Source organism: Hippopotamus amphibius, chromosome 9, assembly GCF_030028045.1.
Source record: "Hippopotamus amphibius kiboko isolate mHipAmp2 chromosome 9, mHipAmp2.hap2, whole genome shotgun sequence".
Classification (NCBI taxonomy): domain Eukaryota; kingdom Metazoa; phylum Chordata; class Mammalia; order Artiodactyla; family Hippopotamidae; genus Hippopotamus; species Hippopotamus amphibius.
This window is the reverse complement of record NC_080194.1, coordinates 1,609,968-1,635,962: the sequence shown is the minus strand read 5'-3', so window position 1 is coordinate 1,635,962 and position 25,995 is coordinate 1,609,968. Positions and strand designations below refer to the sequence as shown.

The following is a 25,995-nucleotide window of genomic DNA, read 5'->3' as shown; positions in this document are numbered from 1 at the left end:
GTGAGGCTGTCTCTACCAGAACTGCAAGACAGGTTTGTGTGAGGAGAAGAGCGACAGCCTGAGAGCCAGGAGTCGAGTCCCGGTCCTGGCTTAATCACCAGCTGTCTGTATGACCTTGACCAATTAGCTTCACAGCTCGGAGGCTCCATTTCCTCACAGTGACGTGGGAAATTGGACCAGATCAGTGGATCCCAATCTCGGCTCCACCATGAAGCCCTTTTGCTAACTTTTTTTTTCTTCGGTGCATCTGTATTTTTTTTTAATTTATTAAACAGAAATTGACTTATATTTTTAAATTTCATTCATTTATTTATTTATTTATTATTTATTTATTTATTTATTTATTGGCTGTGTTAGGTCTTCATTGCTGCACGTGGGCTTTCTCTGGTTGTGGAGAGCGGGGGCTACTCTTCGTTGTGGTGCATGGGCTTCTCATTGTGGTGGTTTCTCTTGTTGTGGAGCATGGGCTCTAGGTGCTCAGGCTTCAGTAGTTGCAGCTCGAGGGCTCTAGAGCACCCGCTCAGTAGTTGGGGTGCACGGGCTTAGTTCTCTGCGGCATGTGGGATTTTCCCGGACCAGGGATCAGACCTGTGTCCCCTGCATTGGCAGGTGGATTCTTAACCACTGTGCCACCAGGGAAGCCCTACTTGCTCATATTTTTGAATCAAAATAGAAAACTGTTGATCAGATTGAGGAAAACAAGTAAGGGAATTAACCACCTAAAAAGACATAATTTCAGCCAAAAGGGAAAAAAATCATTTTTGTCTTAAGATAAATTTACAAAGTTTGAGTTTTGTGGGTTTTTTAATATGCAGAAGGACAAGGCCACCCTGTAGTACATGCACAGAGCCCTGGGTTTCAGAACATCTGGAGTGGGACTTCCCTGGTGGTCCAGTGGTTAAGACTTTGCGCTTCCACTGCAGGGGGCACGCGTTCAGTCCCTGGTCGGGGAACTAAGATGCCTCATGCTGCATGGTGCGGCCGAAAAAACAACCAGCACATCTGGGTTTAATCACATCTGATCTCCTTCCAGCTCTGAAATTCTGTGACGCCGTGTCCAGGAACAGAATTTGACTGTTTTCTGCGATTATAGAGCTTTGCTCTACAACACAATGTTGGCTTCACCCGTGATTTTGTTTGATGCCAACTTGTTGGGCAGAAGCGCAACCCCTCATTATGGCCTTGTTCGCAGAGGGAAATACGATCTGTTTTCAGGGTGCAGGTATGTGTTTGTGGTGAAAGCAGGAATGACACGCTTGGCTGCAAGTACCCGCTGGGCCCAGAGAGAAGGGTCCTGGCTGGGGGGCTTGCCGTGGGCCCTGGAGCCTGAGGGTGTGCTTGGCCTTTTGGGCCCCTGCACCTGTGGAGGTGCCACCCTGTCTGACGGAACTCTTGGGTCCCTCCAGAGCCACATTCACAGAGGGGTGCTCTGCCTTGGTCCTCTCCGCCAAATAGAGGGTAGCTGCCGTCTTGTGTTCACCCCAGAGAGCAGGGAGGCTGTCCAGTTAGAACCCGCTTGGGAATCCTAGCCTCCATTGATTAAGGAATTAAGTCCACTTTTCACTGTGAATGTTTTCAAACACAAAACATTTCGAAGAATAATCCAGGTTCAATCTTTTAGGAAGAACCCTTCACAGGCAGCATTGCGGAATTCCCGTTGCACCATATCATGTAATCGTGCTGTTTATTGAGTGCTTGCTGTGTGGCAGACCTTGTGATACTTTACACACATAATATGCTCTGGGGGAACAATTTAGTTTTTACCTCATAATGATAAACTCTGAACCAAGTAAGCCTGGATGGAGACAAAGGGTATATAGAATCCACAGAATTACAGCAAGTGAGAGCACACAGATGACAGGATTTGAGAGCGGGGAGGTGCTCTCCACAGGGGCAAGAGGAATGGTGAGGATAGGATAGAACACAAAATCACATTTCTCAGAATGGCCTAGAGTCTCCTTGCTGGTCTTACCATTCCTGAACTCAAAGTGCCCCACAGCCTCCATGCCACCTCTCTCCTGGGCAAAGAACCCACGCTCGCCACCCAGCCCATCAGTCCTGGCTGTGCAGCAACCCACAGAGCCGTCTGGGTTGCGTCCAGAAGTTGCCAAGGACCAGATGTCTGGACGCATTCAAAGCGAAGTTCTCATCAGGGAAGTTCTGCCCTGAGTGGGCTTGCTCTCGGTACTGTTATGGCCTGTAAATTCATCAGCCTGGGAACGCAGGCAGCCTTCTAAGCAAACCTCATCTTCCCCAGTGCTTAGCGAGCTGAGGCTTTCTCCTCTGGAGCATCTTCTGCAAACATCTTGAGGAAGACATGGCCCAAGACTTGCCCCTTAACAGCCCCGTCTGTGGACAAGTGTGAATGAACTTAGCAGGGCTGCAGCTTCTGAGAGGAGTCTGCAGAGTGGCCAGTATGATCTTATTTAAGTTTTTCAACAACAGCCTTGTGAAGTGAATATTGTTATACTTCTGATTTTATAGATAGTGAAACCCAGGACCAGCCTCCCGAAGCAGTGCTCTCATTCATGCTGCAGTGCTTGTCTGTCGGGACTGGGGGGTGGGGGGAGGTTCTGACATCCAGGCAACAAGGGGCAGCCGGCAGGCCCCCAGCTCCGCCCAAACCCTGAGTAGAAGAGGTGCCATGTGTTCCGTGTTTTGTCCGTCTCCCTGCCAGCAGCACCCCTCCTCTTCTCCCTCTCATGTTCACTTATCGCTGGCCCCATAGTCCTCAGAAAAAGGAGGACCACCTGCCTTGAAGCAAGAAGGATGAAACCACACCTCTCTTCTCTCCACTTCTCAGGAGCCATGCCCCCTTCCATTACTCATGGAATTTTTAAAGAAATCAGTGATATGAGATCTTTTCACCATTCCACTCCAAGGAAAAAAAAAAGAGTAGGCTCAACATCATTAGTCAACAGGGAATACAAATTAAAACCATGACGAGACACCTACACATCCCTCGGAATGGGTGACATGAAATGGATGACAAGGTAGAGGCTGCTGAGAAATGAGTGCCTGGAAGCATTCAAGGATTGCTGGGAGTGTAAACCAATACAACCACTCAGGACCACTGTCTGTCAGAGTGACTGAAGCAAAACGTACGCCTGCCTTGTGATCCGGAAAATCCATGCCCGGGCGTGTACCCAGTAGAAGTCAGTGCTTATCTGCACCAAAATCCTGAACACGAACATTCACAGCAGCACTGTACATTATCACCCAAACTGGAAACCAGTCCCAGTGCCCACCAGCAAGGGAATGGATCAATGAAATAATATTCATACAGTGAAATGCTACGCAGCTTTAACAGGAAGAGGCTGCTGGTGCACTCACACACAGCAGGGACGAACCTCAGGGTGCTGGGCCGGAGACGTCAGACAGGCGAGGTGCGTGCTGCCGGGTGCCATTCACGTGAAGTTCACAAGTGGGAAGGCTAATGGTGGTGGTGGTGAGCATAGTGGTTATCTCAGGGACGGCTCCGAGGAGCCTGGTGGCGGCTGCATGGGGTATGCATGCAGATTTGAGTTAAACACTTAGGAGTTGTTTCAACATTACCGTGTGTAAGCTACACCTCAATTTTTTAAATATACAGAAAAACAGGAATGAATACATATGTGATGTAAGTATATAGAGATAGGAACTGGGCCACCCAGGAATTAAGCTGATTCGTGCGCGCCGAGTCCTGGCCCTCGGTTCTCTGCCAACCCTCCCCCCTCCGCTCTGCACCGGGCCCCTGCCTTGATCCTCCCAGACTGTACATGACCGCAGTCCAGACCCGCACGGCCAGGCCCGAGGGACAGCAAGGCGAGGACCTGTGCTCCCTGTGTGCTCCCTGTGTTCCTGCTCTTTGGCCCTCTGTCCTAATTAGACCCAGGACTAATATTTACCTTTCGTACTGCAAACAGGAAGTGGGGGAGGGCTGGACCAGCAGCCACTCCAGGCCTGGCCCCGGGCAGACAGGCAGGGGGAGAGGAAGGGCCCTGCCGTGGAGACCGGGGATTTGAGCTACCCCTGTTCCGGGGCGGGCCACAGGCCCTGGGAGACCTGGGAGAGAACATAGACCAGAGGCCAGAGAGGCCCTGGGCCTGGCTCCTCCTCCCAGGCAAGCGCCACACGCACACACACCTGCCTGGCTCCCAGGCAAGGAGGAGGGGGATGGGACCCTCCATCAGTGGCTGAGAGGCTGGAGCCAAGGCCGGCCGGCCCTGCCCCAGCGTGTGCTGGGACGGGTGGCGGCTTCCCGCTGGCCGCAGCCTTGCCTCCGTTGTGTGGCGTGTGTGAGGTGATCACACCAAGCTCCCCCCTTGGTTTACATCCATGTAGCTGCTCTTTATGAAGCTCCCAGTGTATCTTCATCGTCTCCTCTGGTCCTCACGACAGGACGCTCCTCCTGGCGTACAGATGAGGAAACGGGCACACAGAGGTCCCGACAGCCAGCGCTGTGCGTGAGGATTGGAAGGAGCCTCAGGCAGCTCTTGTGACCCCACTGGCCCACGGTCGCCCCGTCTCAGAGAGGGAGGGGCTGGACGATGGTGGCTACGCGGGTCTTGGCCCTGTGACTTCCTCCCAGACCACCCATCCCTGGTCCCAGGAGGACAGGTCCTCCCGGATGGCGGGGGTGGACTACCTGTCCACCTGTCCCCACGGCCCTGACCCGCCGACCTCTGCCTCCCGGCTGATTTCTTCACGTTGGTTCAATATTAACCCAGAGGGGTCAGGACAAGCCCTCAGAGTCCTGGGAGCGGACACACTATGGCGCACGTCCGAGGCCTGTGGCTGCCGGGCTGCCTGGCCCTGGCTGCCCTGTGTAGCCTCGTGCACGGCCAGCATGGTAAGGGGGCCTGGAAGCCGGGACAGGCTGGCGGACTGGGATGCAGGCCTGTGGGCTGGGGTCTCCTGGCTCGACAGCAGCTTAGGGAAGGAGCCGGGTGCTCAGGGCTGCACAGACAGTGACTGTTGCTCTCTTGCGCTGTGGGGGGGTGGGCTGGCGGTGACCCATGAAAGGAGGGGAGCTGGTGGCTGCCGTTAGCAGCCTTTCAGGTCGCGCCACCATCCCAGACCCCCCTTTCTGGAAACCAGCAGGCAGTCCAGGCTTGCTTCCTGCCCCCGTGGTGGCCCAGACAGCCTGGCCCCCTGAGGCCATGTCCCGCGCCCCTCCCCCTGCAGTGTTCCTGGCCCCCCAGCACGCGCTGTCGCTGCTCCAGCGGGTCCGCCGCGCCAACAGCGGCTTCTTGGAGGAGCTGCGGAAGGGCAGCCTGGAGCGCGAGTGTGTGGAGGAGCAGTGCAGCCGCGAGGAGGCCTTCGAGGCCCTGGAGTCGCCCAGTGCCACGGTGAGGCCCCGGGGCTGGGGGGGTCCCTCCAAGGGGACCCAACGGCAGGAGCACAAAGCAGGGCAGTGAGGAACACCGCAGCTCTTTGCTGAGAGCGTCATCTCGGGGCCCCGCTCAGCCTCTCTGGGAGGTCCCAGCGCCGGGGCTGTGTCAAGGCCCCAGGGTCCGGTGAGGCTCCAGGATGTCAGCGGCCGGGGAGGCCTCCTCAGTCTTTAGACATCTGTCTACATCGGGCCCTCTGGAGACCCTGGCCCTGGCCACGTGGCCTCTGAGCTGTAGCGTTGCTGCTACTTCTGTGCCACCCTTGGGAGGTGGGTCAGGCCGCGGTGGTCCAGGAGCCCTTTGCAGCCTTCCCTTCCCCAGGGCTCTGCCCGGACCCCTCTCCTCCAGTCTGCCCCACCCAGGGGAATCCATTGCAGTCTTGGCCAGCGGCGGCGGGAGGCTGCCAGCTACCCTCTCCTCAAACACTCTTCTCCTCGGCGGGCTTGGGCTTTTAGAAACAAAAGTAGGAAAGTCTGCCACAAACCTCCGCAGAGCATGACCAGGTCAGGGAAGGGGGAAAGTGGCAAGGGAAGACAAAGTTTACTGAGAAACAAAATGAAGCAGGAGCCTGCCACAGCCTCACACCCAGCCTTGTTTTTCAGGATGTGTTCTGGGCCAAGTACACAGGTGAGTACTGGGAAGGGTTTGCTCTGGGAAGGGAGTCCTGGGGACAGGATGCTCCACCCCAGAGAATCTTCTGGTCCATCCAGTCATCCACCCCTCCATCCATGCCTCTTTCCTTCCTTTCTTCCATCAGTCTGCCCGTCCCTCTGGTGCTGAATATCGTCCCGCCCTTTACTCAAACCTGTCCTATCCCTACCTCATCTCAGTGGTGTTTCTGGGTCTTTTCCAGCTTGTGAGTCGGTGAGGAAACCTCGAGAAAAGCTCATGGAATGTCTGGAAGGTGAGGGACGGCCATGGGGGTGGGGGGGGCAGGATATGAGGGGACGGCCTGGGAGAAGAGCAGAGTAGGGGCGGGGCTTCTAGCAGCTGACATTGCCTTTCCTGCAGTCAAGGATATATCTTTGCACCTGGCTTTGTGCCTCGGAGCCAGTAAGATGGTTAATGTTGGAGGCCGTGAATTTGTGTTTAAGACCTCATTCTCATCCAAGCCCCTGCCCATGCCAGTCAGCCCTCCCCCGTCCCTCAGGCAGAGCTTCGATGATGTCACCGTCGTTCTCCAAAACTCCGCACGGCCCCCAAAACAAAGCACAGGCTTCTTAGCCTGGTGAACTTTGCGGGTTCTGACCTTCACTTTCCCTTCTAGCCTTCTCTTCCACTGCACCCACCCGGAACCCAGTCCCCCAGCCAGCCGACGGCAAGCACTTCTCTCAACAGGCCGAGATATTTCTGTAACCTGGCCCCCTGCTAACATTATCCCTGCCCCTGGAGCAGCCATCACCGCCTACTGAAAGCTCCCCTATCCTTCAAGAGCTAATTCAAATGCCTCCACCTCACGGAGCCTTCAGGATGCATCCTCCCTCCGGCATGGCATTCTGAGTACACATTTAGTATGACAATAGGCCCCACAACATGGAGACGCTTTAATCACTGGCTGTGCTTGCACTTGTGAAGTAATGATTCAACAGACATTTCACGGAGCCCCTGCTGCGGGCTAAGCACTGTGTGGAGTGCTGGGGATTTTAAAAGAATCAGGGAGCTCACAGTTTCCTCGGGAAGCGAAAATATGAAACATCAAAGTAACTGATGGCAAAGTTCTGTTCCAGGTACCAAAAGAATTCCAGGAGAGGGAGCATTTCGTTTGCTAGCAGAAGTGAAGACCACGCCCCAGAAGCAGCAGTTTTACTTGCATTTGTGGGGTGCACTGATGAATAAATAGGAAAGCATTCCAAGGCAAAGGAGAGAGCATGTGCAAAGGCCCACGGGCATGAGGAGCTAGGATAACAGGACGAGCAGACCAGGGCCAGATTCAGAGGACCTTGTTCATGTTCTCATTCTGCTGGCTGTGAGGGGCCCCTGAATATAAGCTCTATGAGGGCAGGGACCTACCTTGACCATGACTGTCTTATTTGTTGCTGTGTCCTTAGCACCTGGCATAGTGCCTGTCACATGGTTGTCACTTACTGGGCACTCAGTGAGTATTCAGTGCCTACTGTTAAATGGACTGTAGAACTGCTGGGGACAGAGGAAGTGCTGAGCAAATGCAGATGAAGGGGCATGGACCAGAGGTAGCTTGGAGGGGATGGACGGACAGAGCTTTACAGGAGAGAAGGGGGACTAATCCTCAGTGTAAGAGACTGGGGCTGGGGTCTCTGCAGGCAACTGTGCTGAAGGCCTGGGTATGAACTACCGAGGGACCGTGAGCGTCACCCGGTCAGGCATCGAATGCCAGCTCTGGAGGAGTCGCTACCCACATAAGCCGGAGTGAGTGACGGGCAGGCCTGTCTGCCAGTGGGCTGAGAAGAGGGGGTGAGGAGACACTGGGCTGGGGAGAGGGCTCCTGCTGAGCACGTTTCCACTCCAGAATCAACTCCACCACCCACCCTGGGGCCGACCTGCAGGAGAATTTCTGCCGCAACCCAGATGGCAGCCTCAGAGGGCCCTGGTGCTACACCACGTCTCCCACGGTGAAGAGAGAGGAGTGCAGCATCCCCGTCTGTGGTGAGCTGGGGGTGGTCAGGTGGGCCACGGCCAAGGCCTGCGGGTCTTCGTGGGCCTGGCGGAACAGGACGGCAATCAAGAGCCCTGCTCCTTTGAGCTGGGGTCAGTGATTGACAACACGCTTGGGCTTGTCGGTTACCGAAGGCAGGAGACCAGAGACGTGTTAGCGTCCGGCCTCCTGCTCTCCCTCGCAGCCTTTTCTTCCTCGTGATCTAGGATGTGGCTCCTTCTAAATACGCTTCACTTCCTGCTCGAGGCAATCTTCCCTCCAGGAAGCCCCTCCTAACCATTTCAGTCCACGTGCCCTTTCCTGAGCACCACGGAGCAAGCCTCGTCCGTCCAGCCCGGCATGCTTGTCATGCGTGTTTCCCATGACGCGTCAGCTAGCTGTCGCCGCGGGAACCCCGCAGACCCCGCGACGTCCCCGACAACCGCAGAAGCCGGGGGGCACGTGCCAATAAGCAGTCGTTCCTTCTGTGCCTGAGGGTCAGCTGGGGCGGCTCTGCTGAGCTCGGCTGCGCGCGCGGCTGCGTCTGTGGGGTCCCGGCGTGGGCTGGGCTCGGCTGCTGGCCCTGCTTCAAACAGCGGCTCCTTGGCGGGGGGGTCCGGGTCTGCTCCGCCTGTGCGCGTCGTGGGGGAGGCTGAACGGCAGCAGCGTCTTCCACGGAGGGGGCGGAAGTACCAAACAGGGAGCAGAAACACACACCTTCAGGCCCAGGCTCAGCGCTGGCAGAGTCCGTTCTGCCCACGTGCCACTGGCCAGAGCACGTCACATGATCAAGGCCAAGGTCAAGAGGTGGAGATGTACACCTTTGCTTGTCAAATGACAGGGCAGAGAACGCGGATCCAGGGAGGGGTGAAGAATTAGTCCCAGGGACTCAGCCTACCGAACATGGGTGGCTCCTCTCTGTCCTTCATGCACGCCTGCAGGACCCAGTGCTGGATCCTGGGGCCAGTCTTAGGGCCGGTTACCAATCACAGTGACCAAAACAGCTGCCCTCTACCAAGCCTCCCCCAACACTGAGGAGAAATATGTTGCAGGCGTGCTGAAACGGACCCACTGCCCGTGTAGAGGTCCTCGGGGGGTGCCAGCTCGCTCTCCTATGATTCCCCTGTGGAAACACAGAATCCTTAAGCTCCAGGCAGTCACTACCATCGATTTGACAGATAGCCCAGGGGGCGAAATCTGGTTACTATCTCTGGCTTATAATGCACCAGACACTTATGCCACATATATATTATTTATTTATTTATTGGCTGCATTGGGTCTTCATTGCTGAGCTTGGACTTTCTCTAGTTGCTGTGAGCGGGGGCTGCTCTTCACTGTGGTGTGCTGGCTTCTCATGGCAGTGGCTTCTCTTGTTGCAGATCACGGGCTCCAGGCGTGAGGGCTTCCGTAGTTGTGGCATGTGGGCTCAATGGTTGAGGCTCACAGACTCTAGAGCACAGGCTCAGTCGTTGTGGCGCACGGGCTTAGTTGCCCTGCAGCACGTGGGATCTTCCAGGATCAGGGATCGAACCCGTGTCCCTGCACTGGCAGGCACGTTCTTAACCACTGCGCCAGCAGGGAAGTCCCTATATTTGTTTAGGTCTCTCAATAACCCTGCAAAAATGCATTAGTAATCCCTTTCACAGGTAAGCAGACGGTTAAGTGACGTGAGGTCGCAAGGCAGGGATTCACATCCTGTCTGGCTCCAAGTGTGGTCCCAGCCACTTTGCTCCCCTGTGCCCTCACCCACCAGGCCAGAAGCGAGTCACTGTGGAATTGATCCCACGCACGGTCTCCGGAGTGAATCTGTCACCTCCATCAGAGATGTGCATCCCTGAGCGTGGCCAGCAGTACCAGGGGCACCTGGCGGTGACCACACATGGGTCCCCCTGCCTTGCCTGGGCCAGCGAGCAGGCCAAGGCCCTGAGCAAGGACCAGGACTTCAACCCGGCCGTCCCGCTGGTGGAGAACTTCTGCCGCAACCCAGACGGGGACGAGGAGGGCGCGTGGTGCTACGTGGCCGGGGAGCCTGGCGACTTCGAGTACTGCGACCTGGACTATTGCGGTGAGAGGGCAGGGCAGGGGGCCTGAGACAGAGGACACAGCCTGGAGGGAATAACAAGAACAGGGCCTTCCCTGACCTGAAGCTTACCACCCGTGCAGTGAGTGCGCTCCTGACAGCCTGACATTAAGCAGGTGGGGTGGTCCTAGCCCCCTCTTACAGCTGAGGAAAGTGCGGCCCGCAAGCTTCCCTAGTCACCCAGGTGCGCTGGCGCTCTTCCCCTCCACATCCAGCGGCCTCCGTGGCCGCCGGGGGGCTTGGGCAGGTCCAGGGAGGGGGTGAGGAATGGCCTGGGTCCCCGCAGGGGAGCTGGTGGACGAGGAGGTGGGAGACGTGCTGGACGAGGACCCGGACGCGGCCATCGAGGGACGCACCACGGCGGACGATTTCCAGCCGTTCTTTAACCCGAAGACCTTCGGCGCCGGGGAGGCGGGTAAGGCGGCGGGCGCAGGGCCGGGGGGGCGGGCACGGTGCCGGGGCGGGGGGCTGCGCTCGGCCCCTCACGGCCCTGCTTGCTCGGCAGACTGCGGCCTTCGGCCTTTGTTCGAGAAGAAGTCGGTGCAGGACCAAACGGAACAGGAGCTTTTCGAGTCCTACATCGAGGGGCGCATCGTGCACGGCCGGGATGCGGAGGTTGGCCTGGCGCCCTGGTGCGTGCTCCCCGCCCCCCCGCCCTGCCCCCATCCCAGGCCCCGGGACGCCTCGCCCTCGCAGGCCCAGGCGCCACAGATAACCTCGCCCAGCACCAAGGTCTCCTCGAACCCTCAGCGCCGCCTGTCGAGACCGAGTCTGTTGCGCCCCTGCAGCAGCGGGGAAGCCGAGGGGCAGAGCGCGGAGTGACGCGCCTGCGCGGCGCCGCTAGTGAGGGTTCGCACAGCAGGCCGAGAGTCCCACCCTTCCGACCGCAGAGCTGTGCTACGCTGTGTCACCTCTGGATGGGGGGAGGAGGGGTGCAAAAAGCAGCTGGCAGCCCCTCGGGGTCAGGCGGATGCCCCAGTCCCCAGGGGCAGACGGGTGACGCTGGGGTCTGGGCCTCGCAGATAGCTCTGTCCAGTGAGTTCCTAATCCCGGAACTTTCTGCGTGTAGGGCGCAGGGCTGGTGGCCGGGCAGCCCCACCTCCTACTGCTCCCCGCTTCTTCTTCCAGGCAGGTGATGCTTTTCCGGAAGAGCCCGCAGGAGCTGCTGTGCGGGGCCAGCCTCATCAGTGACCGCTGGGTCCTCACTGCTGCACACTGCCTTCTGTACCCACCTTGGGACAAGAACTACACTGAGAACGACCTCCTGGTGCGCATTGGCAAGCACTCTCGCACCAGGTATGGAAGTGGGGGCCCCGGGGTGTCTGGCAGGGGTCTGAATCCTCCGGAGGGACGGTGAGGGGCTCTGGGGCCTGGGGGATGTGTCTGTGCATCTCCCACAGTGGGACACCCAGCAGTCTCTGCTGTAACGTCTATTTGGCCACGTCCTGACAGACGCTTGGACCTGGGGACAGAGAATCGAAGCCTTTGCAAGAGCAGAATCCTGGCCTGCCCTTGGCACCCTTCCAGGCCCCAGGACATAGCCTAGGTGTGACCTCTGAGTAGGGGCTGTTTGGATCAGGGCCTACGGCCTGCGTCCCTCCCCCTACCTGCCTGGGCTGTTTGATCCCAAAGCTCTGAACAGCTTCAGGCCAGGAAGACGCTGCCAGGACAGGAGCCAGCCCTCTCCCCTCGCGGGTGGCCCTCTGGTTACCCTGACTCCCAGGCCCTGAGGGCAGGCACTTTCCTTCCTCCGGGAACCGGCTGCCCCTCACTGGGTGGCCTACAGCGTCTCCTTTTCTCCGCTGGGGTCTGTGCAGGTATGAGCGAAAGATTGAAAAGATCTCCATGCTGGAAAAGATTCACATCCACCCCAGGTACAACTGGAGGGAGAACCTGGACCGGGACATCGCCCTGCTGAAGCTCAAGAAGCCCATCAACTTCACCGAATACGTGCACCCCGTGTGCCTGCCCGACAAGGACACAGCAACCAAGTGGGGCAGCCAGGAGGGCAGCCGGGGGGCGACTGGGGCGGGGTGGGGGGGCGGCCGGGGGCCTGGGCTGGGTTCTGAGCCTGACTCTGACACCCTGTCGCCTTGCCGAAGTTCCTGCCCTTTCCCAGGCCTCAGTGTCACCTTGCGCTCGTGTTTTGAATTCAGGTCTCTGAGGGATGGTGTTGGAGCCAGGAGGCTCCTGAACGGGTGTGTTCTCACTCGGCCCTTCTCCTTTCCCCAAAGGTTGTTCCGGGCTGGACACAAAGGGCGCGTGACCGGCTGGGGCAACCTGAGGGAGACGTGGACAGCCAGCGTCGCCGAGGTCCTGCCTGGCGTGCTGCAGGTGGTGCACCTGCCCATCGTGGAGCGGCCGGTCTGCAAGGCCTCCACGAGGATCCGCATCACTGACAACATGTTCTGTGCTGGCAAGTCCCCCGGGTGTGGCCGGGCAGGCGGGAACAGCAGGGCCTCGGGTTGAGAGGATTGAGACGTGTTAATAGCACAGGCTTGGGTTCAAGTCCTGGCTCTATCCCATTAGGCTGGGTGAGTGTTAAGCGAGAGTATGTGTTTAAAGTGTTAGGTGTGGTGCTAGTCCCTGGTCAAGTTGTCCGTATATGTGAGCCAGATGGCAGCCAGAGGCCACGGCTGCAGGAAGAGACATTCATTCGTTCAGTTCAGCAGATATTTACTGAGTGCTTACTGTGGTCCAGGCAGTATTCCAGGCTGTCCAACAAGGACCCTGACAGGTAATTCCTATGTCTTCAGAGAGCTTCCTTCCTAGAAGGAGAGTGTGTCAATAAACAGATCTAGAGCAGCAGTCCTGCTAGGCAGAGAAGTGAAGCTGAGTAAGGGAGTGAGAGATGGGGACGGGGTGATCTAAACAGAGTGGTTGGAGAAGGCTGGAGAGGCCTCTCTGAGAAGTGATTAAGCAGAGACAAGAAGACATGAAGGAGTGAGCCAGTCTAGGCGAGGTGCACTCCAGGCTACAGGGACAGCAGGTACCAAGGCTCTGAGGTGGGAGCATGTCTTAGGAACAGCAGGGAGGCCCGTGTGGCTGGAGGGCAGTAAACACAGGAAGGGCAGCACTGGACGCGGGGAGAGGGGCAGGCCGCAGAGGACGGGTGCTTCCTTTAGCGCCTTGAAGGACTTTGGCTTCTTATTGAGATAGGACATTGTTGGAGGGTTTGGGACAGGTGAATAAATGATCTAACTTAATTTTTTAATTTTTAGGAATTTTAGTGTGATTTCAGACGGACAGAAAAGTTGCAAAAATAATACACATTCCTTTATACAATCATCCAGATTCTGCCACCCTCCTTTCTGTGTGTGTATGTATACAATACGCATTACACACACACACACACACACACACACACACTATTTGAGAGTAAATTGTACATATGCTGCCTTTTCTGCTCATGTACTTATTTCCAAAAAAACCCAAGGATGTTCTCTGCCATAACCACAGTGCATTTATTAAATCAAGACAGTAATGAAAAAAGAAATTAATGATGATATAATACCTTTAATTTTTAGACTTTATTCAAATGTTTTTCTGTTGTCTTACTTACTGATGTCTTTTTTAGCAAGAGAAAAAAAAAGTTTTTTGCATCTAGAATCCACTCCAGGATCACACAGTGCACTCAGCTGTCAGTCGTTGTCTTTCATCACTTAGACGTATTTGCCACGCCAGCTGTTCTATAGATTGGCCCCAGTTTGGCTTTGTCTGAGGTTTCCTAAGGATCAGACTCAGGCTAAGTGACGCTGTGTCCTTCTCAGGCATGTGATGTCTTTGTTCCATAACTGGTGAGGCTAACACTGACCTCGTGGTTTAGGTGGTGCCTGCATCTGCCAGGTTTCTCACTGTAAAGTTCTGTTTTCCTTTTCAAGACTAATATCTTGTGGGGAGAAAATTATTACAGAGTAATGGCTGTATTTCCCTGTGTTGTTCAGTATGTCCTTGTTACTTATTTCATACAGAGTAGTCCGTATCTCTTAATCCCCTGGCCCTATCTTGCCGCTCCCCGCTTCCCTTTCCCCACGGGTAACTCCTAGTTTGTTCTCTGTGTCTGTGAGTCTGTTTCTGTTTTGTTATAGTCATTTGTTTGTTTTATTTTGTAGGTTCCACATATAAGTGATAACACGGTATCTGTCTCCGTCTGACTTATTTCACTAAGCATACTACCATCTAGGTCCATCCATGTTGTTGCAAATGGCAGAATTTCATTCTTTTTTACGGCTCAGTAGTATTTATTGTGTATATACATACCATGTCTTTATCCATTCTTCTGTTTATGGACACTTAGGTTTGCGCTTTGTGTTATTGCCCTTCCCAGATATTGTATCTTTTACAGACTGAAGGTTTGTGATAATCCAGTATCAAGCAAGTCTATCGGTGCCTTTTTTCCAGCAGCATTTGCTCACTTCGTGTTTCTGGGTCACATTTTAGTAATTCTTACAATGTGTCCATTTTTTTTCTGCATTATTATCTTAGTTACAGTGATCTGTGATCAATTTGATGTTACTATTGTAATTGTTTTGGGGAGTCATGAACTGTGCCCATGTAAGACAGCAAACTGTGTGTGTGTTTTGTTTTTTTTTTAACTTATTTATTTTTATTGGCCGCATTGGGTCTTTGTTGCTGCGTGCGGGCTTCCTCTAGTTGCTGCTAGTGGGGACTACTCCTTGTTGTGGTGCTTGGGCTTCTCATTGCAGTGGCTTCTCTTGTTGCAGAGCATGGGCTCTAGGCGCACGGGCTTCAGTAGTTGTGGCACAAGGGCTTCAGTAGTTGTGGCACAAAGGCTTCAATAGTTGTGGCTCGCGGGCTCTAGAGCGCAGGCTCAGTAGTTGTGGCGCACTGGCTTAGTTGCTCCTCAACATGTGGGATCTTCCTGGACGAGGGATCGAACCCATATCCTCTGTATTGGCAGGCAGATTCTCAACCACTGTGCCACCAGGGAAGTCCTAAACTGTGTGCTCTGACTGCTCCGCAAACCAGCCATTCCCCCACATCTCTCTCTCTCCTCGGGCCTCCCCATTCCCTGAGACACAACAATATTGAAATCATGCCAGTTATTAACCCTACAATGGCTTCTCAGTGTTCAAGTGAAAGGAAGAGTTGTACGTCTCTCATTTTAAATCAAAAGCTAGAAACAATTAAGCTTAGTGAGGAAGGCGTGTCGAAAGCCAAGACAGGCCAAAAACTAGGCCTCTTGTGTCAAACAGTTAGCCATGCTGTAAATGCAAAGGAAAAGTTCTTTTTTTTTTTTTTTTTTAAGAACTTTTATTGAGATACAGTTAACAGACAATAAACAGCATATATTTAGAGTGTACAATTTGGTATCCCAATCTCCCAATTCATTCCTCCCCAACCCTCCCTGCTTTCCCCACTTGGTGTCCATGTGTTTGTTCTCTACACCTGTGTCTCTATTTCTACCTTGCATTTCCTCCTTCATAGTGGTTAGCATTTGCCTTATGTATTGAGGTGCTCCTATATTGGGTGCATATATATTTATAATTGTTATCTCCTCTTCTTGGATGGATCCCTTGATCTTTATGTAATATCTTTTCTTGTCTCTTGCAACATTTTCTTTTGAAGTCTATTTTATCTGATATGAGTATCACTACTCCAGTTTTCTTTTGATTTCCATTTGCATGGGATATCTTTTTCCATCCCCTCACTTTCAGTCTGTATGTGTGCCTACGTCTGAAGTGGGTCTCTTGTAGACAGCATATATATGGGTCTTGTTTTTGTATGCATTCAGCCAGTCTGTGTCTTCTGGTTGGTGCATTTAGTCCATTTACATTCAAGGTCATTATCGATATGTATGTTCCTAGTACCATTTTCTTAATTGTTTTGTTGTTGTTTTTGTAGGTCCTTCTCTTCTCTTATGTTTCCCATTTAGAGACGTTCCTTTAGCATTTGTTGTAGGGCTGGTTTGGTGGTGCTGAATTCTCTTAGCTGTTGCTTGTCTGTAAAGCTTTTGATTTCTCCGTCGAATCTGAATGAGATCCTTGCTGGGTAGAGTATTCTTGGTTGTAGGTTCTTCCCTTTCATCACTTTAAATATACCATGCCACTCCCTTCTGGCTTGCAGAGTTTCTGCTGCGAAATCAGCTGTTAACCTGATGGGAGTTCCCTTGTATGTTATTTGTCGTTTTTCCCTTGTTGCTTTTAATAACTTTTCTCTGTCTTTAATTATTGTCAGCTTGACTACTGTATGTCTTGGTGTGTTTCTCCTTGGATTTATCCTGCCTGAGACTCTCTGTGCTTCCTGCACTTGGGGAGCTATTTCCTTTCCCATGTTAGGGAAGTTTTCAACTATAATCTCTTCCAATATTTTCTCAGGTCCTTTCTCTCTCTCGTCTCCTTCTGGGACCCCTATGATGTGAATGTTGGTGCATTTAACGTTGTCCCAGAGGTCTCTTAGGCTGTCTTCAGTTCTTTTCATTCTTTTTTCTTTATTCTTTTCCACATCAGTGATGATCACCATTCTGTCTTCCAGGTCACTTATTCGCCCTTCTGCCTCAGTTAATCTGCTGTTGGTTCCTTCTAGTGTATTTTTCATTTCAGTTATTGTGTTGCCTATCTCTGTTTGTTTGCTCTTTAATTCTTCTAGGTCTTTGGTAAACTTTTCGATCTTTGCATCCAGTCTTTTTTCAAAGTCCTGGATCATCTTCACCATCATTATTCTGAATTCTTTTTCTGGAAGGGTGCCTGTCTCCTCTTCATTTCGTTGTTTTTCTGGGGCTTTATCCTGTCCCTTCATCTGGTACAAAGTCCTCTGCTTTTTCATTTTCTCTATCTTTCTGTGGCTGTGGTTTTCAGTTCTGCAAGACGAAATACTGCTGATACTGCTTGATACTGCTGTCTGCCCTCTTGTGGAGGAAGCTATCTAGGAGCCTCCTGTGTGCTTCCTCATGGGAGGACTGATCAGGAAAAGTTCTTGAAGGAAATTAAAAGTGCTGTTCTAGTGAACACATAAATGATAAGAAAGCAAAACAGCCTTATTGCTGATATGAAGAAAGTTTTAGTGGTCTGGATAGAAGATCAAATCAGCCATAACATTCCCTTTAAGCCAAAACTTAGAAGCTGGCAGAGGTTTAGGGAAAGAAGCTGTCTTCATAACATAAAAGTACAAGGTGAAGCAGCAAGTTATCCAGAATTCTTAGCTAAGATAATTTACGGACAGGACTGTACTAAGTAACTGATTTTCAGTGTAGACAAAACAGCCTTCTATTGGGAGAAGATGCCATCTAGGGTGTTCCTAGCTGGAGAGGAGAGGTCACTGCCTGGCTTCAAAGCTTTAAAGGACTGGCTGGCTCTCTTGTTAGGGGCTGATACAACTTGTGACAAAGTTGAAGCCAGTGTTCATTTACCATTCAGAAAATCCTAGGGCCCTCAAGAATTATGCTAAATCTACTCTCCCTATGGTTTCTAAATGGAACAAACAGCATATCTGTTTACAACATAGATTTTTGAATATTTTAAGCCCACTGTTGAGACCTACTGCTCAGAAAAAAAAGATTCCTTTCAAGATATTCCTTCTCACTGACAATACACCTGGTTACCAAGAGCTCTGATGAAAACTTACCACAAGATTTATGTTGTTCTCATGCCTGCTAACACAACATCCATCCTGCAGTCCATGGATCAAGAAGTAATTTTGACTTTCAGGTCTTATTTTTTTAGGAAATACATAGATAGTGAGGCTGCAGCTGCCGTAGATAGTGATTCCTCCAGTGAATCTGGGCAAAGTCAATTGAAAATCTTTTGGAAAGGATTCATCTTTCTATTTTAAAGTCTATTTTATCTGATATGACTAGTGCTACTCCAGCTTTCTTTTGATTTCCATTTGCATGGAATATCTTTTTCCATCCCAGGGATTCATCTTGCTAGATGCCAGTAAGAACATTTCAGATTCGTGGAAAGAGGTCAAAATATCAACATGAACAGGAGTTTAGAAGTTGTTCTAACCCTCATGGATGATTTGAGGGGTTCAAGACATCAGTGGAGGAAGTAACTGCAGATGTGGTGGAAATAGCAAGCGAGCTAGAATTAGAAGTGGAGCCTGACGATGGGACTGCACTGCTGCATCTCATGATAAAGCTGTAATGGATGAGGAGCTGCTCCTTGTGGATGAGCAGAGAGCGTGGTTTCTTGAGACGGACTCCACTGCTGGTAAAAATTGCGTGAAAATTGTCGAAATTACAACAAAATACTTAGAACATTACATAAGCTTAGTTGATAAAGCAGTAGTAGGGTTTGGGAGGATTTGCTTCTAGTTTCAGAGAAGTTCTTCGGTGGGTAAAATGCTCTCAATAGCATTGCATGCTACAGAGAAATTGTTCTTAAAAGAAAGAGTCAACTGATGTGGCAAACTTCATTGTCGGGACTTCCCTGGTGGCACAGTGGTTAAGAGTCCACCTGCCCGTGCAGGGGACATGGGTTCGAGCCCTGGGCTGGGAAGATCCCACATGCCAGGGAGCAACTAAGCCCGTGTGCCACATCTATTGAGCCTGCGCTCTAGAGCCTGTGTGCCACAACTACTGAAGCTCACACGCCTAGAGCCTGTGCTCCATAACAAGAGAAGCCACGGCGATGAGAAGCCCGTGCACCACAGTGAAGAGTAGCCCCCGCTCACCACAAGTAGAGAAAGCCTGTGTGCAGCAACGAACACCCAACACAGCCAATAAATAAATAAATAAATTTACAAAAAAAAAAATAAAGATAAGTAAACTGAGGCTCAGAAAAAAAACAAAAACAAAAATTCCTTCATTGTTGTCTCATTTTAAGAAATTGCCACGGCCACCCCAACCTTCAGGGACCACCACCCTGATGAGCCAGCAGCCATCAACATGGAGGCCAGACCAGACCCTCCACCAGCAAAAAGATACGATTTGCTGGAGGTTCAAATGATGGTTAGCAGTTTTTAACAATAAAATGTTTTTTATTAAGGTATAGTTGATGTGCAATGTTATATGTTTTAGGTGTACAACATGATTCACAATTTTAAAGCTTATGCTCCATTTATAGTTATTATAAAATATTGACTATATTCCGTTTGTACAGCAATATCCTTGCAGATTATTTATTTTATACATAGTAGTTTGTATGCAACAAAATGTTTTTTAATTCAAGTATGTGTGTATTTTTTGGCATAATGCTATTGCACTCTTAATAGACTACAGTATAGTGTAGACATAACAGTTACATGTACTGGGAAACCAAAACATTCGTATGACTCGCTTCATTGTGGTGGTCTGTCACCGAGCCCACAGTGTCTCCAAGGGGTGCCTCGATTAACACGGTCCAAAGATCAGACTCTTTAAACAGGCGTACTCGGAGAAGGATACTCCACCTTTCCTCCTGTCCTACTCCCACTCCCTTCCTTTCCACCCCGTTTCCACCCAGGCCCTACAGTTAACCAGTCTCAGTAGTTTGTGGTTTATTCTTCCTGTGTTTCTTTCTATTTATTTATTTATTTATTGTCTATGTTGGGTGTTCATTGCTGCACGAGGGCTTTCTCTAGTTATAGCAAGTGGGGGCTAGTCTTCGTTGCGGTGCGAGGGCTTCTCATTGTGGTGGCTTCTCTTGGTGCAAAGCACAGGCTCCAGGTGTACGGGCTTCAGTAGTTGTGGCACATGGGCTCAGCAGTTGTGGCTCTCAGGTTCTAGAGCACAGGTTCAGTGGTTGTGGCGCACGGGCTTAATAACTCCATAGCATGTGGGATCTTCCTGGCCCAGGGATTGAACCCGTGTCCCCTGCATTGGCAGGTGGATTCTTGACCACTGCACCACCAGGGAAGCCCCTTTCTGTGTTTCTTTTTGCAAAAATGAGCAGACATATGTATTTTCTTATTTTCCCTTTTCAGAGTAGCACAATATAGATATTCTTTTGTACTTTGCTTTTTTCACTTAACGTAGCCTGGAAATTCATTCTGTTTTGGTTATACCACTTTTCCATATTAAAAAACATTTTTACACGTCTGTGAGTCTGAAGTTTATATCATATTTTAAGACTCCACATATGAGTGATATCACATGATGTTTGTCTGTCTTTGTCTGACTTCACTTAGTTTGATCATCTCTAGGTCCATGCATGTTGCTGCAAATGGCATTATTTCATTCTTTTTTATGGCTGAGTGATATTCCATTGTGTGTGTGTGTGTGTGTGTACATACACATACATGTACATGTATGCCACATATTCTTTATTCATTCACAGAAGACAAACTTACCAAACAAAATTCCCCTTGGTGACCAGAGGGGAGAGGAGAGGGGAGGGGTAAACTAGGAATTACTATGATATATAAACTAGAAATATTTTTAAAATGTATATGTGAATAACAAGGTCCTACTGCATAACACAAGGAACTATATTCAACATCATGTTATAAACTATAATGGAAAAGACTATGAAAAAAATGTGTCACTGAGTCACTGCTGTACACCAGAAACTACACAACATTGTAAATCAACTGTGTTTCAATAAAAAAGAAAATTTTATTGTCACATTATGAGGATGTATGATAGTGTATCCAACCATTTGCTGTGTACGGGCATTTAGATTTCCAATATTTTGTAACTGAACATCTTTTCATATGCCCAATGACCATTTTTATATCATTTTTTGTGAATTGTCTTTTCATGGTTTTTTTGGTCCATTTTTTTGTCCCTTTCCCATGATTTTTTTTTTCCTGGTAATTTTAAAAGAGTTCTTCATGCATGAGTGATATTAGGCTTCTATTTTTTTTTTTTTTTTTGGCGTCTATTTGTGATATACTTTGTAAACATTTTCTTCCAGACTCTTTTTTTATCCTTTATCACATTTTGGCCATCCAATTACAATTTTTGATATAGTCAAATTTATTAACCTTTTATTTTATTGCGCCTGGATTTTGAGTCAGAGGTAAATGAGCCTTCCTTATACCCAGACCACAGAGAAATTCATGCATATTTTCTTCCAGTGCTTGGTTTCACTTTTCCACCCGCAGATCTCCGCGTCAGCTGGAGTTTATTCGTGCATGTGATGCAAGGTAGAGACCTAATTTATCTTTTTCCAAATGGCTCATAAGCTATCTCTATACCATTTGTTAAAAATCCTGGGCCTCCTTGGTGGCGCCTGGTTGAGAATCCGCCTGCCAATGCAGGGGACACGGGTTCGATCCCTGCTCCAGGAAGATAACACATGCCGTGGAGCAACGAAGCCTGTGCACCACACACACACACACAAAATTCCTGTCTTTGTGCCAGTAATTTGAGATGTCACCTTTATCACATACGAGGTTCCTCTGTGTGCCTAAGTCTGTTTCTGGACATTCTATTTGGTTCTTCTGGTCTGTTGTCTATTCCATTAAAATGCTGTCTTGTTTTAATTATACAGGCTTTAGAATATGTTTTAATATCTGGTAGGCCTTGTCTTCTCTTGTAGTTTTTCTTTTCCAGTGTTTTCCTGGCAATTCTTGCATGTTTGTTTTTCCGCATGAATTTTAGTATCAACTTGTCTAGCTCTATAAAAAAGCTTGTGGGTAATTTTATTGGAATTACATTAAATTTATAAATTAAATTAGGGAGAACTGACTTATTTTTGATGTTGAGCCATTCTATCCAAGGACAAGAAATGTCTTTCCATTTGTTCAGGTCTGTATTGCATCTGTGCTGTCATGTCTTCTCTTATGATTTTTTTTCTTCCTTGACACCTTATTTTATATATTTGTGTTTTTTTTCCTTATTTTTCTTGAGTAAATTAGCTAGTGATTGGAAACAAAATACCCAAGAACTTGACTTATTAATTAGGTTTATTATTTTTCTGTTTTGTACCTCATTAATTTCTGCTTTTATCTTAATTTTTCCCCCTTATGCTTCCTTTTATTTCATTTTGCTGTTCTCTTTCTAAAAGCTTTTTGAGCTGACAATTTGGTTAATTTATTTATTCATTGTTATTTATTTATTTTTGTTTAGGTTTTTTTTTTGGCAATTTTAGGCTTTTAATTTGTGATGTTTCATGATATAATGTTTAATAGCATCGCATTATGCCTATCACAAATATCTAACAGGACATAAAAAAGAGTAGCAATTCCATCATTTAAATGTGAATCTCTGGTGAGTTTATTTTTTTCTCTTTAATTTTTACTCAGTAGGGCTATGAATGGAAAATGCTGTTCATGGAAAACACTATGTTTGAATTATTGAATTATGTTTGAATTATTTTTTTTTTTAGAAATTCTGTAATTTCAGTGTGTATTCTCCTTTCACTCAAGAATTAATAGGTGGTTTTAAATTTCCAGATGCGAGGGCCCTTTTGCATTTTGATTTTCAGTTTTGCTGCATTACAATCCAGGGATGTAGTTTGTAATATTTCTACTTTATAGAACTGATTTTTTTGAGAACCGTTTGATCAGTTTCTGTGAATGTACACATGTGCTTGAGAGGTGTAGGTGTGTTCTCTTTTATCCATGTGTAGAGTTCAATATATATATATTCATAAATGTACCTTATCAGTTGTTATTTATGTCATTTGTATCCTTATTTATTTTCAGTTCACTTTGATATGTCTTGTACTGAGTTTGGTGTGTTAAATTCTATTATTAATATATTTCTGTCTCCTTGCATCACTTATAGTCTTTTACTTTATAAAGGCAGTTGCTGTGTTACTTGGTGCAGATATTAATAACTGTTCATTATTCATCGTGAATTGTGGCTTTTAGCATTAAAAGCATCTTTCTTTAAAGTATTTTCAGCTTCAGCTTCACTATCCCTGCTCTTTTTGTTTCCCTTTGCCTGGTATACTTTTGTCCATCCCTTTAACTTTAGACTCTATGAATCACTTTGTTTTGTTTCATATATAGCATCGCTGAGTCTTGCTTTGTGAGTCAAATTAAAAATCTTTTTGTTTTCTAAAAATGAGTTAAGCCCATTCATATTTATTGATTTCATTGATAGAATTAGTGCCTCATATGATTTTGTTATTCTTAGGTATATTATGTCTCATTTACTGTGTTTTTCCCCTGTGTGGTCTTTCCTTTGCTTTTCAAATAATTTCATGTATTTAGGAAGGTTTGCATTTTTGTCCTACTCATTACCTTTGGTCTTACACCTTTTTGAAATGCGCTTAGTTTCTTATATTCTTTTAGTTGTTGTGTAGCCAATAGATGGGAATTACAGTCGGTGAGTTTACTTTCCTCTTTCTCATCTCCTCTCATACTTTTAGTTGTATTTTTTCTACTTGGACAGTCAATCAGTCCTTTTGCTGGAGCATTCATCTCCTGGTTGGATGAAGCTTGTCCACTAGTCAGTTTTTTTTAAATAAATGTATTTATTTATTTATTGGCTGTGTCAGGTCTTCATTGCTGCGTGCATGCTCTCTCTAGTTGCTGTGAGCGGGGGCTACTCTTTGCTGCGGTGTGCGGGCTTCTCATTGTGGTGGCTTCTCTTATTGCGGAGCACAGGCTTTAGGCATGCAGGCTTCAGTAGTTGTGGCACTTAGGCTCAGTAGTTGTGGCTCACAGGCTCTAGAGCACAGGCTCAGTAGTTGTGAACTTAGCTGCTCTGAGGCATGTGGGATCTTCCCAGATCAGGGATGGAACCCGTGTCCCCTACATTCACAGGTGGATTCTTAACCACTGCACCACCAGGGAAGTCCACTAGTCAATTTTTCAAGAAGGGTTATGGGTATAGAATTTCCTGAGTTTTTATGTGTTTATAACTGGTTTTCTGTAGCCTTGACACCTGAAGTTCAGCATGACTGGATATAAAATCCATGGTTCACATTTTCTTTCCTTGAATTTTTTGAAAATATAGCTATATCATTGCTTGCTTTGTATGTTGTTTCTGAAGTCTGGTGCCAGTGTAATTCTTTTGCTCTTGTGAGGCAGTTGTTTTTTTGCATGGAGGCCTTGAAGGTTTTTTCTTCATCTTTGAAATCTCAGTTTTTTTAGGCTACGCCTGAGTTGAGTGTTTCACATCAGCTTTGCCAGGTTCCCAGTGGATCCTTGCAATATGTGCACCCAATCTTTTATGTCTGTGGTTTTCTTGGACTGTATTATACATATTAATTCTGTTCCAGTGCTTTCTTTTTCTTCTTGAGGGACTCATTTCTTTAATCTGAGTTCCATTTCCACCACTTTCTTCTTTTAATTACTTCCCATTGTTTTGTCCATTTATTTTTGAATTTTGAATTTCTGATTCATCCTTCTTCACATACCAAAAATTTGCTCGAGGATATTTAATTCAGTTAGTTTTGTTTCATGGTCGTGTTTAGGAGATAATTTTTGTCTACTGAGGTGTTTTTGTTCTTATTTATTGTTCTCCTGTAGTGTCTTTGTGTAGCTCTACTTAGTTTTTATCTATTCATTTTGTAGTTTGGGGATTATTTACAAGATTCCTAATTCACTGCATCCACTTCTTTGATCTAGTGGATATTTTCCCCTCCTCATCTCCATACAAGTTTTGATATTAGATGTACAGTTAGATATATTGAAGTGGTTTGAAGTTTGGGTGTTCTCTGTATTCTAGTTATGTTGAAGGTGTGATTTTTGTGTAGCTTGTTGTTGTTCATCGTGTTGTTTTGTGTCGTTTGTGGAGGATGTGTGGGGATGCTTGGATAAAGGCAACTGCCATTATTCTCAGCTACCTGTCAGTCTTAACATGTTTTTTAAGTCATTCTGTCTGTTGGGTAGAGAACGGGCAAAAGTAGAACTAGGGAAACTAGTCATTCAGGGGAGAGGTGGATGTGATGGGACCAGGTGTAGAAGTGGTGAGGAGTGGTTGGATTTGGGACGTATGAAGATTGAGCCAGCAAGACTTGCCCAAGAATCGCATGTGTGGGTGAGGGCAAGAGCAGGCGAGGATGGCTGGAAGGAGGCAGTGGACACTCACCAGCAGAGTCTCTTGAAGGGGAGAGTGGCTGCAGAGTGAGCTGCACCCCTTCCTGAGTATTGCTGTTCTCTCTCAAGGTTACAAGCCTGATGAAGGGAAACGAGGGGATGCTTGCGAAGGCGACAGTGGGGGACCGTTTGTCATGAAGGTAAGCTTCTCAGCAGGCCAGGAGCTGGTGGGTAGGTCCTTCTGGGGTGGATGAGGAGGGACCCAAGTTTTCAGAAACAATTGCTTACCAGGGTATGTATTATTGACACTGCCTTGGACTTGACTCTACTGGAAATCCCATGTTTCTTCCTCAGAGCCCTTTTAACAACCGCTGGTATCAGATGGGTGTCGTCTCATGGGGTGAAGGCTGTGACAGGGATGGAAAATATGGCTTCTACACACATGTGTTCCGTCTGAAGAAGTGGATACAGAAGGTCACTGAACGGTTTGGAAGTTAGGGGGCCACCCACATTCTAGGCGTCTCACTGCGAAATTACAGAAGCCAATCCAGTGAAAGAATTATTTTTGTGGTTTGTTCCTGAAACTGTATTTCTCAATAAAAATTTCTCAGTGAGCCTCAGTGCTCCTAGTGCTGTTCCTGGGCAGCTCAGGAAGAGCCGGTCCGCCTCCTGGGTAAGCAGGACTTAAAGAATCCACCACCCCTAGAACAGGGCCTGGTGAGAGAGCTTGAATGTATGGGCATTTAAAATGTTCCAGACTTGGGGCTTTCATGGAGTGTTTCATTTAATCCTCACAAAAGGTAGTAAACTGAGACTTGGAGAAGTACCTTGTCCAAGGTCACATGGCTAAGAAGGGTCAGGATCTGACTTGAACATAGGAGATACTTAAGCCTGTGCTTTTAGCCACTCTCGGATGTGAAGTGCTGTTCTGGGACCAGAGGAGAGGCTGGAGGAGGGGGGGTGTTAGTTACATCTTTCTCATGTTATTAAAACACCAGAGCTATGCCCCCCAAAGGCTCAGTATTTTAAGTGTCTTCACTCCCGAGGGTCGTGGGATAGCAGTTCGCAGTAGGGGCCCTAGCACCAGACTGCTTGGGTTCGTGTTCTGGCTCCAG

At 48.8% G+C, this 25,995-nt stretch overlaps 1 protein-coding gene across 2 annotated transcripts; it reads left to right on the top strand.

Moving 5' to 3' along the window:
* Positions 1 to 1,161: 1,161 nt before the first annotated feature.
* F2 (coagulation factor II, thrombin) lies at positions 1,162 to 25,496 on the top strand. Of its 2 annotated transcripts, none has more exons than XM_057748970.1 (14): positions 1,162 to 1,222; positions 5,167 to 5,330; positions 5,975 to 5,999; positions 6,226 to 6,276; positions 7,652 to 7,757; positions 7,858 to 7,994; positions 9,737 to 10,048; positions 10,350 to 10,478; positions 10,569 to 10,695; positions 11,192 to 11,359; positions 11,881 to 12,054; positions 12,298 to 12,479; positions 25,010 to 25,080; positions 25,235 to 25,496. In XM_057748970.1, exons 1-14 carry the CDS (start codon positions 1,177 to 1,179, stop codon positions 25,376 to 25,378), a joined length of 1,836 nt encoding a protein of 611 aa, XP_057604953.1. In that variant the 5' UTR covers positions 1,162 to 1,176; the 3' UTR covers positions 25,379 to 25,496. The 2 variants fall into 2 exon arrangements, with proteins under 2 accessions (XP_057604953.1, XP_057604954.1); XM_057748971.1 differs by lacking the exon at positions 1,162 to 1,222 and adding an exon at positions 4,722 to 4,831.
* The last annotated feature ends 499 nt before the right edge of the window (positions 25,497 to 25,995 follow it).